Genomic DNA, 14,053 nt, shown 5'->3' on the forward strand with positions numbered 1-14,053 from the left:
GCTACCCAGACCTGTCAGTTTCTACACCATCCCAGAGCAGGGCCCTGGGGTTTTACATCTAGAAAGTAAAGACCTGGGCCAAAATTTTTGCAAAGCACCTCAGCCTGTGCTTTGCAAGAAGAAATAGCAGCATCTCAAAGTCTCTTATCTGAGTAAGTCCCTTGGGTGATAAGACCCAACCCCAGCCCCGCCCCCACCTCTCCCAGGTACTCCTGGATTTCCTCATTTCAGCCTCTGTATGTAAATAGAAAAATAAAGCAGCACAGGGAAACTTGGACAGATGACGATGAAAATGTCTCAGGGAAGAAAACAAAATGCCCAGTCATTGGGAAGGATGGATGTGAAGCACTTGTCCTCATCCAGGAAGCTTTCTCCAAAATGCACATGCCCGAGGCCCCATTCAGTAGCTCTCGGGGAGAACTCAGGAATAGGTATTTTGAGAAATCTCCTTAGATGATTCTGCTGAGCCTCCCTGATTGAAAACCACTGGTTGGAAGAATCTGGTCACTGTAACAAGGTGTCATAATTTTCAATCCTGAAACACCCCAATGACCTCCTATAGAGATGAGTCAGAACTATAAATTGCTGGTAACAGGGACTCTGAACCCAGAGTCCCAGGGCACAACTCCACTCAATCTTAAATACCGTCACCCCACTTCCTAGAGTCTTGCCTATTAAAGCACATAGCTGTACTTATTTCTCTTCTAGAGTTACAGCCTGTCTCCTTCAATTAGACCAGGCATCCTGTGGGGGCACAGAGGAGATGGGTGGGCTCTTCTCCCTCTCGTGGCCTCACTGTCTGCCCGGGGTTCCTGCCCAGTCATGGCTCAGGACAGGTCTGTCTAGGGCCACAGCTGGTCTGGTCCCGGGACCCGCAATGGGGACCCCAGAAGCTGGACACCTCTGGTCCTCGTGCCAGGCTGTCCTCTTACCTTGAGAGGCATCTGGCTTCCCTTGTCTATCCGGCTGCTCTGCAGGCTCAGCCCTTTCTCTTTCCGCCTCTTCTTCATCAGTTCTCGCTGCTCCTTCTGCTTGTTCTGCACCTCAATGAGCACCGTGATGAAGGAGTTCTTCACTTCCTTCTCGAATTCCAGCTCATCCCGGCGGGCCAGCTGCTGCACCAGCTCCTCCGAGAAGTCTCGGATGGCTCCCTCTACTTGATCCAGGAGCTCCATCAGCTCAGACCCAGACATGTGCCTCAGGCCTGCAGGGGAAGACCATCCTGCAGGGTCACTGCCTCCAGCCCACGGGAGAGGCTCCCGGGGCCCGGAAGGACCTGCACGATTCAGGCACGTGCCAGAGGGGAGGACCAGTTATGGACTGTGAAAGAAAACATCATCTCGGGAAAACAAAGGGGAGAGAAAAACCAACCCCGGGGGAGACCTGTGGACTCTGTCCACAAAAATGCAGGCGGACACACATGTGACATTTGATCGCTTGATTGGTCTCCCTAGTTTTCCTCTGTCTCTATAATATTCCTCAGGCTTCCTAGATGGTGCCAGTGGTAAAGAATCCACCTGCCAATGCAGGAGACACAAGAGAGGCTGGTTTGACCCCTGGGTGAGGAAGATCCCCTGGAGTAGAAAATGGCAACTCACTCTGGTATTCTTGCCTGGAAAATTCCACGGATAGAGGAGTCTGCCGGGCTACTGTCTATGGGGCCGTAGAAAGTCGGACATGACTGAGCAACTGAGCACATATAATATTTCTCACGTGAAGTGGGTCAAGAATTGGGAGAGGGGGACATGAAGATTTTGACATCTGTGTCGCAGAGCAATAGAGAGGTGGTGTCTGTTCCCAAGACCTGATCAAGAGAGAGCCAACAGCAAAACAGGCAGAGTCATCTGAGGCCTCTCTACACTGACTGTCCTGCGTCACAGCATACGTGTCCAAAAATACGTGAGACATGCAAAGACAGGCAACACGCATGGGAAAATGAAGCCTGGCCTGTTGGCACCGAGTCTACTGCTACTGTTAGAGAAAAGAAAAACATGCGAGAACAGAACACAGATCACTTTATTTTAAATTCTTATCCCCTCAGACTTCTTCATTTAAAGTAGATCCGGGAGCATCTTTTCGAATGTATTCCTTTCTAATGGCATCTTTTGTTTCTTCTACATCAGAATCCATTCTCCTCTCTCTTTGCGTTCCCTGCTCTGCCCGGGGTATTTGCTGACTTACTTCAACCTTCTCCTTCAATTCACTCTTTGGAGTTGTCCTCCTCCTTCTGTTTTTGCCATTTAACTCTGCGTTTCAGCTGTTTTCCCCAGTCTTTCACTGAGCAGTTCTGTGTATGGGACCTTTGTGTGGCGGAGAATGGCCTGATTGGAGCCGCTGTGAATGCAGTGCTGGGGCCAAATCCATGGCTCCCAACAGATTCTTTCTGCTAACATCGCCCTGCTTCCACTCTCTGGAGCCACGGTCTTACTTATAGGACTCGGTCCCTCAGGTCACGCCTCTGTTTTCGCCACTATTCTCATCAGAGTTTGGACTTTTATACCCTAACCATCCCGCCTTCCCTCTCTGTCGTTTGTTAAGTCCCGCTACCCCCGTGCAAATCCACTCCCAGGGAACGTGGCCCTTCAGGCAGCATGGTTACCATTATCCCTGCAGACTGATAAGCTTATACCCGTTTTTGCCACTGGTGTTACAGCTTTTAATTTCATGCTTCATCTGCCTCTTTGTTTGCAGGATCATAATTACTACAAACCTGTGTCAGAGAGTTAATACGATATGCAGATTAAGAGTGTGGACTCTGCAGCTAACCTGCCTGCCTTCAAATTTTGGCTCCACCCCTTATGACCTGAAGGTGGTGTAGGGGCAAATATGCATTAAAAATAAGAGGCTTGGGGCTTCGTTGGTGGTTCAGCAGTTAAAACTCCATGCTCCATTGTTGGGGGTGTGATTCAATCCCTGGTTGGGGAACTAAGATCCCACGTGCCACATGATGGGGAAAAAAAAAGAGGCTTGATTCTCCCTGTTGAAAATGAGGGAAGAGACTTCCCCCCTCCCTTCCTTTTCTTCCAGAATCTCCTTCTCTGTCCTTTTCAAATGTGTGTCATTCATTTTCATGGCTAAATACACCTCCTGCCAGTCTCAGGACTCAGGAATGTTTCCTCAAGGATGTGGGAGCCACTGCTTTGAAAAGTCATCACCAAGAAACAAAACAGGGGCCTCACTCGTCACCTGACTCCAAATGGCAAAACTTCCTCAATGTAATGGGTTGTGCCCAATTGCCTGTAGGTAAAGGTGAGATTTCTTTCTGGTTTCGCAAGCCCTTTGGTGGATGACTGTGATAAGGAGATCAAACCAGTCAATTCTAGAGGAAATTAGTGCTGAATATTCATTGGAAGGTCTGATGCTGAAGCTGAAGCTCCAATACTTTGGCCACCTGATGCAAAGAACTGACTCACTAGAAAAGACCCTGATGCTGAGAAAGATTGAATGCAGGAGGAGAAAGGGACGACAGAGGATGAGATGGTTGGAAGGCGTCACCAACTCAGTGGACATGAGTCTGAGCAAGTTCCAGGAGTTGGTGATGGACAGGAAAGCCTGGCAGACTGCAGTTCATGTCGCAGAGTTGGATACAGCTGAACTGATTGAACTGTGATATGCACCATATTCTGGCTTAATGCTTATTCGATAATAAAATTGTTTCCTTTCTCCTTTACTGTGAAAAGGTTTCTCGGGTGGGGAGGAGATATTATTTTTAAATCATATTTCCCCGACAATGGCCTCAAACAAGTCACTTACTCGTCCAGAAACTCAGTTAGCTCAGTCCTAATGGGGTTGCTACAGGCATGAAATGAGATTATGCGTACAAAGCTTTAGAACAGGCTTTGGCACTCCAAAGCTCTCTAAATATATAAGCTATTATTATCATCACTGTTTGTAGATTTTTTTCATTGACTTTATGGTAGTATCAAGTGGGGTTTTCGGGGGGTGCTCTGTGCAGCATGTGGGACCGTAGTGCCCCAACCAGGAATTGAACCTACACCCTCTGTGTCGGAACTGCAGTCTTAACCACTGGACTGCCAGGGAAGCCCACCAGGGAAGCATCATTTGGAGTAGTGAGTTCAGATTTCCTCTACTTGTTCTTTGGTTCATTTTACCATTTTAATTTTGCTCGATTGCCTCCTCCCCACCCTCTGTGATGCGAACTTCTCTACTGATATACAGTAAGAACAGTGACGTCAACTCCCTAGATCCTGAGGCTCTATTAGTGACACGTGAAGCTCATGCCCTACCCAGCAGAGCTGAGTTCATCCTTCACGAGTCCACCCCCAGGACCCTCACCTTCGTAGGACCAGTTGTTGTTGAAGGTCTGGGTCAAGGCCTGCATCTCCTGCAGGAGGACCAAGTCCGCCTGGGAGGAGGTTTCTCCCCCATCCTCCTCTTCCAGGACCTCCTCTTCCTCTTCAGGGTCGGGGGAATTCTGCATCATTTCCTCAATCTCTTCAATCACCTGAGGAGGGTACACAAGACAGCACTCACTCTTCTCTGCTGCAGGAATATCTCAGCATGAAGGATGATCAATGAAGGATGTGCCTAATTTTCTTTGTAAAATTCCTAAAGCAATATTGTTACTTAATAAATATTGAATAATAATAAAAATAGATCTGACTGAAGGCTTGCAAACATTCTCCCTTTAATACAAAGCCCTCTTTAACGTCAAACCTCTTCCAAGAACACCATTTAGATGAGTGCTTTATTGGAAATAAACTGCTCTTTCAGGAACCAAAGCAGAGCTGCCTGGAAGGGAACATTTACTTCAATTTGCTGAGCACTTTCTTCCTGAGTGGGAGAATATTTCATCCACCCAACTCGAACACAAAATCCAGTCCATTCATTGTGATGATGCTTATGACCGGAAATGGCCGTGTTCCTAGGACAGCTCAAACTCATGCACTGCTTTTCACATAGAAGAAAAGACCTCTACCTCCAGAATTCACCAGGACAAGAACAAAAGCTGACCAACAAGTGCAAATCAAGACAAATAATAATAGAAAAAGTAGGGTCTGGACAGCAGAAAATAGGTAAGAAACTCAGCTATAATCTAGACTATTGTAGGGGACTGGTTCTAGAAGATGAGAGTAAAATTAGGTAACTGCCAAAAGGGAAAAGTGTGAACTATTGAACAATGCACAAGACTTTGGACACTAATTGTTCACACATGAAGAAAAGGGAATGAGCAAAGGCTGCTTCTTTGGAAGGAGCCATTGATGAGTCTGGTCAGAACAGGGCATCTGTATATTTGTTCTCGATGCTGTGATGGGCTCCGGCTCCAAGGCCACTGGTCACTGAAGTGGGTTCCTTTATGTTAGGCTGGACCAAAGATAAAGGTGCTTAGAGTTCCCTCCTTTGGAATAATTTCCATTTTATTCCAAAGCTTCCCCATCTCCACTCACAAATGTAGGGGATACTTAAGCCGTTCATGGAATACAAGCAAATGACATGACCCCTCTTTGGAATTTTATGGCAGAGTTCCTCTTTCCCTCGAAGTCGTTATCATTGAATTTGGATCACTGAACTGCATTTCTTCTCGAAATTCACAAGAATAAATGCTAGTACCTCTTCTTTTCAATCCAGTTCCCTTTAATCTCTTGATCCTTATCTGTTTATATCCCACCCTTTACCACAGATATGAAAGAGTTCCTTTTACTGAAAAGCACTTTCTGGCACCAAAGGCTCCTGGTAGAGCTTTTTCAGAATCGCTCTGTAAAAATGCTTGAAAGGTGCCTGCTCAAAGCAAGTGCCCATAAATAGTTGTTGACTGAAAGGTTGAATGAGGAATCCAGAGATCCAGGAGTATTCTCCCTAAGTAACAAGTTATTAAAACCAAAATGTAAGTAAGTCAATAAAACGTGAAGCATATCTTTTTTTTTTTTTTACCAAATGAGTGTTTCTAAGACTCTTTTAGGAAGGTTCAACATTTTCAATGTTTTATGAAATATGAGAAAATATCCATCACTTGAAAGCCTCATCTGTCATTTCTATTCTCGTGAGAACAAGGATTTAGGACCCTTGTTTAAGTATCTTGACACCAAGTACAATGAGTTGCAATAAAAAGGCAATAAAAAGGTTTACTGCCTCCAGGAAATGGAGGCAGTAAATGCTGGGCCCCTCTCTGGCTGTTACCAAACACGGACCCCACCCGACACACATGTCAGGAGTTACATTCCCATTTATTGCAGGTGGGTAAACTGAGTCTTAAAGAGACATGCAATCCCTTATCAAACACACTCTCAGTCAGGACATAGCCACCACAAGACCACACATTTTTCTGTCACCTTAAAGGGATGTGGCAAGTGCGTACTCAAACTTTTTCTCTATCAAAAGAACTAAAAGTCCCAAGAACCAAGACATATTCATACCTGATCTGCTGTGAGTAGAGGCTCCTCAGTGATTCCAGAATCGTGTTCACTCTTCTCATTGAACTCTTCCTCTTCTTTCTCATGGATCTGAAAGGGGTAAAGAAGGGGGATGGAATTTTGATTGACCATCAGCAGAACTAGGATTCTCTCCAGTCTCTAGAACAGATGGCACTGGCAGAGACCACCCTGGCTATCCACTGTGTAAAGAGAGAATCTGAGAGGTGTGCAGAGTTTCATTCAATTCCAAGAATACTCTGTCCATACAGCATACATCACTGGGTCCAACATGGTCAGAAAAAGACAGTAAGGCATGTGTAGCCAGCACCATTCTCACCCAAGGGAAGAAGTATAGTTGTTTAACCCATAGACAGGTCACCTTCAGGTGAACAAGGAACCTTCTCAAGGTGAATAATAATGGCAACCAACTCCTGCAGCAAAGGCACATCTGTTTATATAAGGACTTTCAAATGGGACTCTGTTTCCAGATTTTACTTTAGATGGTGCTTTAGTGGTAAAGAGCCTGCCTGCCAATGAGGAGACATGGATTTGATCCCTGGGTCGGGAAGAGTCCCTGGAGGAGGGCATGGCAATCCACTCCAGTATTCTTGCCTGGAGAATCCCATGGACAGAGAAGCCTGGCGGGCTACAGTCCATAGCGTCACACAGAGTCAGATACAACTGAAGCCACTTAGCATGCAGATATCATAAAGGGTGAGTTGTTCCAGCCCAAATAGTCATGCTTTTAAAATCTGACAAAAAGTCATCGTGTTGGAATCTAGGCATGGTGTCATAGCTGATGAAGGATGAAGGATGTGTCAGAGCTCCACAGGACATGCCATGGAACAACCTGACCACACAAACCAAAGAACAAACTCCAACGGCAATAGTAAATACTGAAATATTTGCACTGTCTCCAAAATTCCATCCCAAGCAAGACTGAAAATCAACAACCATCGAGGTTCTAGATGTTGAAGCCCGGCAAGGTATTCACAACGTGTTTGACTTTACTATCTGTGTCCCAAGAGGCCTGGTACTGCTGGTCAAATCCTGCACAAATAAGCACAAAGCTGGGAAAGACTGCAGGCAGGAGGAGAAGGGGGGAGACAGAGGATGAGATGATTGGACGGCATCACCAGCTCGATGGACATTAGTTTGAGCAAACTCCGGGAGATAGTGAAGGACAGGGAAGCCTGGAGTGCTGCCGTGGAGTCGCAGAGTACGACCCGACTGAGTGACTGAACAACTAGCCATTAACAAACTAACAAGCTGTCTGTGTCCAGGAGTCTCATTTGAAAGTCATCTCCAGCCTGGCAAGAAGTACCTCCAGGAAATCTTTCTGCAGACACCTCTCATCCAGGAATCAATTTCACTTGTACACCAACAGCTGGCATGCTGGTCTGTCTGACTACTGGGGATTACACATTTCCTGTTCTAATTAGCACCCCCAGGAAACACCCCTGTTCCAGTCCAAGCAGTCATGTCAGAGGGAATCCATCCTCAGAAACATCTCCCCGTTTCCTTAAACTCTACCTTGGCAGACACCCCCAACAATGTATCGCCTTCTATCTACTTTTGCTTAAAACCAGGACTATGTCATAAAAGAACAAAAACAAAAATCTCAAAGGCCATCTGCTCGCAACCTGGATAAGGGGCAGGACAGCAAGGTAATGGGATTATTTGAGGGGCTTTTGTGCCAGATGGTGACATCTATTTCTGCTGTTGAACCCATATGCTCCTCTCTCTGCCAAGCCCACCGCCTGTGGTACATGCCTGCTTCCCACAGCTCCCGGCTGTGTAGAAGGAAACTCCTGTAGGCTTCTTCACAGCTACTCTCTCATGGTAGAACTTTCTTTAGGGCTAGGAAATCCTGTGGTAGGAGTTAGGCTCCTGTTCAGAAAGTTTTATTTTCTTGTTTGGATTATTTTTCATAATAATATATAAGCATCTGACAGCCAGTGTTAGTCAGTCTCTAAGCAGAATTTTTGTCCTAGTAAATCTATTTTTTAAATGGAATATTTACATTTTCTGAGATATGGCCAATTTTAGCGAGTTTACCTCCCTGACTGTTAATACTGCATCTTTCAACTACCCCAGCCCCCTGCCCAAGGTCCTCCCCCTGGGCTCCTGGTGAAGGCGGGGAGAGAGTTTTTAGGCATTGACCCTTCTTGCCATTCAGACATTATGGAAGCATGGAAGCTGGGCAGCAGCATGGATGACTCCTAATTAGAGCCTTCTCTTTTCTCTCTGTTGTACAGTGTACTAGTCTGATTTGTCAGGCGTGGGCAAAACAAGATTTGAAATGAATTGTAAGCTTGTGAGGGCTTCCTTGATGACTCAGATAGTAAAAGAATCCATCTGCAATTCAGGAAACCCAGGTTTGATCCCTGGGTCTGGAAGATCTTCTGGAGGAGAGACTAGGAACCCACGCTAGTATTCTTGCCTGGATAATCCCATGGACAGAGGAGCCTAGCGGGCTACAGTCCACAGGGTCACAAAGAGTCAGACATGTGTGAAAGCTACTGAGTTCCTGGTAACATGGGAGCTATACCTAACTCATACGTCCCCAGATCCCATGAAATTTTTGCAGCTTGTTTTATGTCCCTGGATATATTCCAGTGTCTCCTAGTTTACACTGTATGGGAACTTGAATAGAATTTGTATCCTTATTGTGTGAAAATTGAATAAATCTTACTTATGTTGAATTGGTTCACAGTGCTTTTCAAGTCTACTGTATTCTTCTATTTCTCTTATATTCATTCTATTAATTTTTGAGAGTTTGATATTGAAATTCCAATTAAAAATCTTAATTTATTTGCTTAAAAAATAATTTAAGATATAGTGGGACTATATGTAACTTTGTTCTGTATTTTTTGATTTTCCTGTAAACTTTCATATTATACTTTTATATGATATGACATGATAATATGAAAGTGTTATCATATTTTCATAATTTAAAAAATATTTTTAAATTAATAAAAGAGTGAAGTATAACTAAAAATCCATGGCAGAAATAAAATGGAAGACCAGAAGTATTCAATTAACCCAAAAGAAGGCAGAGAAGGTGAAACAGAGGAATACCAACAATAAAAGAAAAACCCAGGTGGAACAAATAGAAATGCAAGATGGTATGCCTAAACACAAACTATTAACATTAAAAGTTAATGAATTAAACACTATGCAAATGAACTAAACACAATAAACTAAAAAGCACAGATCATCATGGTCAGACTAAATATAAAAGAGCCAACTACATATAATCTATAAAAGATATATTTTTAAAGACACAGATGGGTGAAAAGTAAAAGGATTGAAAAATGTTTACCTAACAGCAACAGAAAGCTTTTGTGGTTAAATTCATATCAGACAAAGTAGATTTCAAAACAAGGAGTATTACCAGAGATGAAGGATATTTCAGGGCTTCCCTAGTGGTTCAGGAGTAAAGAATCTACCTGCCAATGCAGGAGACACAGGAAGGTTTGATCCTTGGTCCAGGAGGATCCCACACACCGCAGAGCAACTGAGTCAGTGCGCCACAACTATTGATCCTGTGCTCTAGAGCCCATGCTCTGTAACAGGAGAAGCCACTGCAGTGAGAAGCCCATGCGCCACATACAGAGAATAGCCCCTGCTATCTGCAGCTAAAGAAAACCCCGCACAGCAATGAAGACCCAGCACAGCCAAAAATAGGTAAATAAATAAAATTAAAAGACATATCATAATGATAAAAGGGTCAATCAGGAATATACAACAATAATAAAAGTGTGTGTAATTAATAACAGATCTTCAAAATATGTACAACAAAAACTAACAGAACTAAAGAAACAGACAAATCCATGATTTAATATTAATAATTGGAGATTTTAACACTTCTTTCTTGATGACTGATAAAACAAAGAGACAAAAAAATCAGGATATAGGACAGTCCAACAGCACCATAAACCACCTTAATCCAGTTGACCTGTACAAACATCACAACCGATTGCAAAATAAGCATTCTTCTCAATGGCACACGGTACATTCACCAAGATACAACATACGCTTGGTCATACATCAGTCTCAGTATATTTTAAAAGATTTATTTGTACAGATTTTGTTCTCTGACTAAATTAGAAATCAATGACAAAATGATATCTATAAACATTTTTCTAAGTAACCCATGGGACAAAGAAGAAAGCACAAGAGAAAAGTATAAAATATTCTGAACTGAATGATAATGAAAACACACCATATTAAAACTGCGGATTCAGTTGAGGCAATGCTTAAAACTTTCCTGTTTTAAGATGCTGTGTTATGACTATGGTATGAATGTTTGTGTCCTCCCAACACGTATGTTGAAATGCTAGCCCCCAGTGTGATGGCATTAGGAAGTAGGGCCTTGGGGAGGTGCGGAGGAGGGTGGGACCCTCGTGAATGGGTCTGTATTCCTATCAAAGAGGCTCCCAGAGCTCCCTTGCACAATGTGTCCTGTGAGGACACAGCCACAAGTTGGCAGTCTTCAAGCTGGAAGAGGCCCTTTAACAGAACCAACCGTTCTGGCACCCTGATTGTGGATATCCAGCCTCCCTAACAGTGAGAAGTAAATTTCTATTGTTCATAAGCCATCCAGTCTGTGGTACTTTGTAGCCCAAATGGAACAAAATCATTTTTTCTAAGTTTGAAATAGGATCTAAGCTCCCACCTTTGTTGCTGCTTTTAGTCAGTAAGTCGTGTCCGACTGTTTGTGACCCCATGGACTGTAGTCCGCCAGGCTCCTCTGCTCACGGAATTTCCCAGGCAAGAACACTGGAGTGGGTTGCCATTTCCTTCTCAAGGTATTTTCCTGACTTAGAAGTCAAACCCGAGTCTCTTGCATTGGCAGGCAGATTCTCTACTGCTGAGCCACCAAGGAAGCCACAGGCTCCCATCTTAGAAGCTTAAAGAAACGAACGGTGAAGTAAAACCCTAGTTTAAGCACAAAGAAGGGTACAGTAAAGGTAAGGGAAGAAATAAACAAACCAGAAAATGAAAAAACAACAAAGGAAAAAAAACAGAAGTGGTTCCCTGGGAAAGTTAATAAAAGTGATAAACTCATAAATAAACTGATGCAGTGGGGGTGAGGGGAAGGGACAGAAGGAGAGAGAAAACACAAATCAACAATATCTGTATTAAAAAAGGGAACATCACTCTAGCTCTTATTAACATTGAAAGAATAAGAGAATATCAGAAAGAACTTTGTGATCAGTACATTCAATGACTTAGATTAAATGAATAAATTCCTTGAAAAACACAATTTACCAAAATTAAAGAAAATCAGCAAGAAATGGAAAATCTGAATAGCCTTATATCTATTAAAGAAATTAAATTGGTAATCAAAAACTGTCACAGAAAAAAAAAAAAAAACAACTTTCACAGAGAAGGATGGTTTCACTGGTGTAGTCAATCAAACATTTAAGGAAGAAATAATACCAGCATAACAGAAACTTTTTCAGAAAAGAGAATAAAAATTTCTAACTCATTTTATGACATTACAAGAGAAGAAAACTAAGAGTCCTATGAACATAGAAGCAAAAATCCTTAATAAAATGTTAACAAGGGACTTCTCTGGTGGCACAGTGGATAAGAGTCTGCCTGCCAGTGCAGGCGACACAGGCTTGATCCCTGGTCCAGGAGAATCCCACACACCACGGAGCAACTACGGCCATGCACTGCAGCTCCTGAGCCTGAGCACCTACAGCTTGTGCTTTACAACAAGAGAAACCACTGCACTAAGAAGCCTGCACACCACAACGAAGGGTAACCCCTGCTCTTCACAGCTAGAGAAAGCCCACGCACGCAGCAATGGAGACCCAGTGCAGTAACTCATCACATTAACATAAAGAATTGATCTATACACATAAATTGTTCCATAGACTTAACACGATCACAGTGGAACTTCTGGCAAGTTTGTTTGTACAAATTTATCAGGTGATTCCAAAATTTATATGGAAATGCAAAGGACCTAAAATAGCCAAAGCAACTTTGAAAAAACAGAACAAAGTGGAAAGACATATGCTTTCTGTCAAGACGTTACCATAAAGCTACAGTAACAAAGACAGTAGAGTATTGGCACTCAGATAGATGCATGATCGAGAATTCAGAAATAGGTCCGCACATTTAGGTCAACTGATTTTCAACAAAGATGCCAAGACAATCAAATATGAAAAAGATAATATTCCAATGAATTGTATTGAAACAACTAGATAGCCATACCCATGCACAAAAAATGAACCCTGAGCTAGCCTAACACCATATACAGAAACTAACTTGAAATGGATCATAAATCATATAAAAGCTAAAACTACACAACTTCTAGGAGAAAAGAAAAAACCTTAGTGATGTTGGGCTTGGCAATTTCTTAAATACTACATGAGAAGTACAAGCAGTTTTAAAACCGAATAAATTGGATTTTGTCTCATTTAAAAGAACATTTTCTCTTCAAAAGATAATGTTAAGAAAGTTCTAACTTTCTTAGACAAGAAAAAAATATTCACAAAACATACAACAAACAAAGGATCTGTATCTAGAATGTACGTGTTAAATTAATTAAACAAAGAGACCATTAGGCTAAGGTGACTTCAATGCTTCAGGAGGTTCCTAAGCAAAGCAAAACCAAAACCCCCAAGGCCTCAAAGTTAAGAATCAAACCAAAGGACAACCACTCACAAACAGCCAATCAGATTTTCCCAAATAATACAACCACTCAAACTAGAGCCAATCAACTTATTTCTTTCCTTTGCTTCCACCTCTTCTCTGTAAAAGTCCTTCCTCTGACTTCTGTGGGCGGAGCACTCTTAACCACTTTGGGTTTGGCACTGTCAGATTTCAACAGATTTTTGCTCAAATAAACTGTCAAAGATTTAATATGCTTCATTTTATCTTTTAACATGAGGAACTCGAACATCTCCATAATAACACAAACAGCCCACTAAGAAAAAGGGCAAAAGATTTAAACAGGCACTTCACCGAAGAGGATATACATGAAAGGATGCTCAACATCATATATTATCAGGGAAATGCAAATTAAAATCAAAATAAGATGCTGCTCTATACCCACTCAAATGACTAAAATCAAAAAGGCTGTGCATGCCAAGGGTTGGTGGGGTAATTTGAGTTCTAAACTGGAATACCGTTTGGCAGTTCCTTAAAAAGTGAAACATACACTTACAATATGACCCAATCATTTCCCTCATAGAATTTTATCCAAGAAAAACAGAGACATATGTCCACAAAAAGACTTACACCGGAATGTTCATAATAGCTTTATTTGCAATATTCAAAGGCTGGAAACAACCCAAATGTCCATTAACAGGTGAATGAATAGGAAAATAATGGTATATCCATATAATGGAATACTACTCAGCAATAGAAAGGAATGAATGTAGATACATGCAATAAAATGAATGAATATCTAGATAATTACACTGAATTTTTAAAAAAAAGACAAAAAGAGTGCATGCTTCATGATTCTATTTATACAAAATTCTAAAAAATGCAAACTGATCTACAGTGACAGAATCAGGTCGCCTGAAGATAGGGGGTGGAAGGAAGAGCGATGGACATGTAGACATGCTTCCTATCTTGCTTAATATCTTGTGGTGATGGTCTCACAGACATAAACATAAGAAACATAAGTCAAAACCTAGCAAACTGCACAGTTCAAC

The 14,053-nt window shown here is 42.4% G+C and overlaps 1 protein-coding gene across 3 annotated transcripts in view; it reads right to left on the reverse strand.

Annotated features, from left to right (window-relative positions):
• The window catches only part of FEZ1 (fasciculation and elongation protein zeta 1), a 42,653-nt gene that overhangs the window by 10,292 nt on the left and 18,308 nt on the right, over nt 1-14,053 (reverse strand). For all 3 annotated transcript variants that reach the window (XM_019955328.2, XM_019955329.2, XM_070783238.1), the window contains exons 4-6: nt 6,375-6,461; nt 4,297-4,465; nt 933-1,204 (exon numbers count right to left, since the gene is read on the reverse strand). In XM_019955328.2, coding sequence (XP_019810887.2) covers nt 933-1,204; nt 4,297-4,465; nt 6,375-6,461 — 528 coding nt within the window. The remainder of the gene's footprint in view (nt 1-932; nt 1,205-4,296; nt 4,466-6,374; nt 6,462-14,053) is intronic.

Source organism: Bos indicus, chromosome 29 (assembly GCF_029378745.1).
Source record: "Bos indicus isolate NIAB-ARS_2022 breed Sahiwal x Tharparkar chromosome 29, NIAB-ARS_B.indTharparkar_mat_pri_1.0, whole genome shotgun sequence".
NCBI lineage: Eukaryota > Metazoa > Chordata > Mammalia > Artiodactyla > Bovidae > Bos > Bos indicus.